The 5,248-nt window shown below is 40.7% G+C and overlaps 1 protein-coding gene across 1 annotated transcript; it reads left to right on the top strand.

Annotated features, from left to right (window-relative positions):
• Window positions 1–795: 795 nt before the first annotated feature.
• LOC119444263 (putative uncharacterized protein DDB_G0271982) lies at window positions 796–4,077 on the top strand (the record flags this gene model as incomplete). Its single annotated transcript, XM_037708687.1, has 2 exons — window positions 796–858; window positions 4,033–4,077. Coding segments are annotated over 2 exons (108 nt in total), but the record flags the coding sequence as incomplete, so codon positions are not given.
• Between the last annotated feature and the right edge of the window lie 1,171 nt (window positions 4,078–5,248).

Below are 5,248 nucleotides of genomic sequence, written 5' to 3'. Positions count from 1 at the left end.
AGGACATGGAGAAAGAGAGAAATAAGGGATGGAGAAAGAGAGAGAGAGAAATAAGAGATGGAGAAAGAGAGAGAAAAAAGATAGAAAGAGAGAGAGTAGGAGATGGAGAAATAGAGATGGAGAACAGATGAAAGAGAAACAAGGGATGGAGAAAGAGAGAAATAAAAGATGGAGAAAGAGAGAAAGGAGAGAGAGAAAGAGAGAAGTAGGAGATGGAGAAAGAGAGAGAAGTAGGAGATGGAGAAAGAGAAATAAGGGATGGAGAAAGAGAAATAAGAGAGGGAGAAAGAGAGAAGTAGGAGATGGAGAAATAGAGATGGAGAAAGAGAGAATAAGGGTGGAGAAAGAGAGAGAGAGAGAATAGAGATGGAGAAAGAGAGGAGAGAGAGAATAAGGGATGGAGAAAGAGAGGAGAGAGAAGGAGGAGAGTGGAGAAAAGAAGAGAGAGAAGTAGGAGAAGAGAGGATAGAGATGGAGAAAGAGATGGAGAAAAAGAGAGATGGAGAGGAGAAAGAGAGAGAGAGAGAATGAGAGAAATAGAGATGGAGAAAGAGATGGAGAGAGAGAGAAAAAGAGAGAAAGAGAGATGGAGAAAGAGAGAAAAGAGAGAGAAGTAGGATGGATGAGAAAGAGAGGAAGTAGGAGATGGAGGAAAGAGAAATAAGGGATGGAGAAAGAGAGAGAAAGAGAGGGAGAAAGAGAGAAGTAGGAGATGGAGAAATAGAGATGGAGAAAGAGAGAGAAATAAGGGATGGAGAAAGAGAGAGAGAGAGAAATAAGAGATGGAGAAAGAGAGAGAGAAGAGAGAGAGATGGAGAAAGAGAGAGAGAGAGAAATAAGGGATTGAGAAAGAGAGAGAAAGAGAAGTAGGAGATGGAGAAATAGAGAGAGAGAGAAGGAGAGAGTAGGAGATGGAAAATAGAGGGGAGAAGAAAGAGAGAGAGAGAAATAAGAGATGAAGAAAGAGAGAGAAAAGAGAGAGAAGTAGGAGATGGAGAAAGAGAGAGAGAGAAATAAGAGATGGAGAAAGAGAGAGAAATAAGGAGAAGGAGAGAGAGAGGGAGAGGAGAGGAGAGAGTAAGAGATGGAGGAAGAGAGAGCGAGAAGAAGATGGAGAGGAAGAGAGAGAATGAGAAGAGATGGAGGAGAAGAAAAGAAGATTGAAAGGAGAGAGAGAGATAAGAGATGGAGAAAGAGAGAGAGAATAAGATGAGAGAAATGGAGAGAAGTAGAAAGAAGGAGAGAGAAGTAGGATGGAGATGGAGAAATAGAGAAAAGAGAGAGAGAGAAATAAGAGATGGAGAAAGAGAGAGAAGTAGGAGATGGAGAAATAGATGGAGAAATAGAGATGGAGAAAGAGAGAGAAATAAGAGATGGAGAAAGAGATGGAGTAAGAGATGGAGAAGGAGGGAGAGAAGTAAGAGATGGGAAATGAGATGGAGAAAAGAGAGAGAGAAAATAAGAGAAGAGGGAAAGGAGAAAAGAGTGAGAGAAGTAGGAGATGAGAAGAGAGGAGAGAGGAATAAGAGATGGAGAGAGAGAGAGAGAAAGAGAGAGAGAAGTAGGAGAGGAGAAAGAGAAATAGAGAGAGAGAAAGAGAGATAGAAGTAGGAGATGGAGAAATAGAGATGGAGAAAGAGGAGAAATAAGAGAAGAAAGAGATGGAGTAAGAGATGGAGAAGGAGAGAGAGAAGTAAGAGATGGAGAAATAGAGATGGAGAAAGAGAGAGAGAAATAAGAGAAGGAGAAAGAGAGAAAAGAGAGAGAAGTAGGAGATGGAGAAAGATGGAGAAAGAGAGAGAGAAGTAAGAGAAGGAGAAAGAGAGAGAAAGAGAGAGAGAAGTAGGAGATGGAGAAATAGAGAGAGAGAAAGAGAGATAGAAGTAGGAGATGGAGAAATAGAGATGGAGAAGAGAGAGAGAAAAGAGATGGAGAAAGAGATGGAGAAGGAGAGAGAGAAGTAAGAGATGGAGAAATAGAGATGGGAGAAGAGAGAGAGAGAGAAATAAGAGATGGAGAAAGAGAGAAAAGAGAAAGTAGGAGATGGAGAAAGAGATGGAGAAAGAGAGAGAGAAATAAGAGATGGGAAAGAGAGAGAAATAAGAGATGGAGAAAGAGATGGAGAAAGAGAGAGACAAGCAAGAGATGGAGATAAAGAGAGAGAGAAATCAGGGATGGAGAAAGAGAGAGAAATAAGAGACGGAGAAAGAGAGAGAAGTAGGAGATGGAGAAATAGAGATGGAGAAAGAGAGAGAGAGAAAGAGAGAGAAATAGAGATGGAGAAAGAGAGAGAAGTAAGAGATGGAGAAATAGAGATGGAGAAAGAGAGAGAGAAATAAGAGATGGGAAAGAGAGAAATAAGAGATGGGAAAGAGAGAAATAAGAGATGGAGAAAGAGAGATGGAGAAAGAGAGAGAGAGAAATAAGAGATGGAGAAAGAGAGAGAAAAGAGAGAGAGAAGTAGGAGATGGAGAAATAGAGATGGAGAAAGAGAGAGAGAAATAGAGATGGAGAGAAGGAGAAAGAGAGAGAAGTAAGAGATGGAGAAATAGAGATGGAGAAAGTTAGAGAGAAATAAGAGATGGAAAAGAGAGAAATAAGAGATGGAGAAAGAGATGGAGAAAAGAGAGAGAGAGAAGTAAGAGATGGAGAAATAGAGATGGAGAAAGAGAGAGAAAGAGAGAGAGAAGTAGGAGATGGAGAAATAGAGAGAGAGAGAGAAAGAAGGAGATGGAGAAAGAGAGAGAGAGAAATAAGAGATGGAGAAAGAGAGAAAAAAGAGAGAAGTAGGAGATGGAGAAAGAGATGGAGAAAGAGAGAAAAGAGAGAGAGAAGTAGGAGTGGAGAAAGAGAGGAGAAAGAGAGAGAGAATAAGAGATGGAGAAAGAGAGAGAAGAGGAGATGGAGAAATAGAGATGGAGAAAGAGATGGAGAAAGAGAGAAATAAGAGATGGAGAAAGAGATGGAGAAAGAGAGAGGAGAAAGAGATGGAGAAAGAGAGAGAGAAATAAGAGATGGAGAAAGAGATGGAAAAAGAGAGAGAGAAGTAGGAGATGGAGAAATAGAGATGGAGAGAGAGAGAAGTAGGAGATGGAGAAATAGAGATGGAGAAAGAGAGAGAGAAATAGAGATGGAGAAAGAGAGAGAAGAGAGAGAGGAAATAAGAGATGGAGAAATAGAGATAGAGAAAGAGAGATGAGAGAAAGAGATGGAGAAAGAGAGAGAGAGAAATAGAGATGGAGAAAGAGATGGAGAAAGAGAGAGAAGTAGGAGATGGAGAAAAGAGATGGAGAAAGAGATGGAGAAAGAGAGAGAGAAGTAAGAGATGGAGAAGAGATGGAGAAAGAGAGAGAAGTAAGAGATGGAGAAATAGAGATGGAGAAAGAGAGAGAAATAGAGATGGAGAAAGAGAGAGAGAAGTAAGAGATGGAGAAATAGAGATGGAGAAAGAGATGGAGAAAGAGAGAGAAATAAGAGATGGAAAGAGAGAGAATAGAGATGGAGAAAGAGAGATGGAGAAAGAGAGAGAGAGATAAGAGATGGAGAAAGAGAGAGAAAAGAGAGAGAGAAGTAGGAGATGGAGAAATAGATGGAGAAATAGAGATGGAGAAAGAGATGGAGAAAGAGAGAGAGAAATAGAGATGGAGAAAGAGATGGAGAAAGAGATGGAGAAGTAAGAGAGAGAGAAGAAAGAGATGGAGAAAGAGAGATGGAGAAAGAGAGATGGAGAAAGAGAGAGAGAAATAAGAGATGGGAAAGAGAGAGAAATAGAGAGGAGAAAGAGAGAGAGAAGTAAGAGATGGAGAAATAGAGATGGAGAAAGAGATGGAGAAAGAGAGAGAGAAATAGAGATGGAGAAAGAGAGAGAGATAAGAGATGGAGAAAGAGATGGAGAAAGAGAGAGAGAAGTAAGAGATGGAGAAATAGAGATGGAGAAGAGATGGAGAAAGAGAGAGAGAAGTAGGAGATGGAGAAAAGAGAGAGAAAAGAGAGGAGTAGGAGATGGAGAATAGAGATGGAGAAAGAGAGGAGAAAAGAGAGAGAGAGAGAAGAAATGAGAGAAAGAGATGGAGAAAGAGAGAGAAGTTAGAGATGGAGAAATAGAGAGGGAGAAAGAGATGGAGAAGAGAGAGAGAAAGGAGAGAGAGGAAGTAAGAGATGGAGAAAGAGAGAGAGAAATAAGAGATGGGAAAGAGAGAGAGAAAAAGGATGGAGAAAGAGAGATGGAGAAAGAGATGGAGAAAGAGAGAAATAAGAGATGGAGAAGAGAGCTAAAGGAGAGAGAGAGAGTAGGAGATGGAGAAATAGATGGAGAAATAGAGATGGAGAAAGAGATGGAGAAGAGAGAGAGAAATAGGAGATGGAGAAAGAGATGGAGAAAGAGAGAGAGAAGAGATGGAGAAATAGAGATGGAGAAAGAGAGAGAAGAGAGAGTAGGAGAGAAATAAGAGATGGAGAAAGAGAAGAAAGAGAGAGAAAGAGAGAGAGAGTAGAGATGGAGAATAGGATGGAGAAAGAGAGAGGAAAAAGAGAGGAGAAAAGAGAGAGAAATAGAGATGGGAAAGAGAGAGAAGAGAGAGTAGAGAGAGAGAGAAAGAGATGGAGAAGAGAGAGAGAAGTAGGGATGGAGAAATAGGATGGAGGAAAGAGAGATGAAAGTAGAGATGGAGAAGAGAGATGGAGAAAGAGAGAGAGAAGAGATGGAGAAATAGAGATGGAGAAAGAGATGGAGAAGAGAGATGGAGAAAGAGATGGAGAAAGAGAGAAATAAGAGATGGAGAGAGAGAAAAGAGAGAGAGAGAGTAGGAGATGGAGAAAGAGATGGAGAAATAGAGATGGAGAAAGAGATGGAGAAGAGAGAGAGAAATAGGAGATGGAGAAAGAGATGGAGAAAGAGAGAGAGAAGTAAGAGATGGAGAAATAGAGATGGAGAAAGAGATGGAGAAAGAGAGTAGGAGAGAAATAAGAGATGGAGAAAGAGAAGAAAGAGAGAGAAAGAGAGAGAGAGTAGAGATGGAGAATAGGATGGAGAAAGAGAGAGGAAAAAGAGAGGAGAAAAGAGAGAGAAATAGAGATGGGAAAGAGAGAGAAGAGAGAGTAGAGAGAGAGAGAAAGAGATGGAGAAGAGAGAGAGAAGTAGGGATGGAGAAATAGGATGGAGGAAAGAGAGATGAAAGTAGAGATGGAGAAGAGAGATGGAGAAAGAGAGAGAAAAGAGAGAGAAGTGGAGATGGAGAAATAGATGGAG

Source organism: Dermacentor silvarum, chromosome 3 (genome assembly GCF_013339745.2).
Source record: "Dermacentor silvarum isolate Dsil-2018 chromosome 3, BIME_Dsil_1.4, whole genome shotgun sequence".
NCBI lineage: Eukaryota > Metazoa > Arthropoda > Arachnida > Ixodida > Ixodidae > Dermacentor > Dermacentor silvarum.
This window is presented reverse-complemented; position numbering and strand designations above follow the sequence as displayed.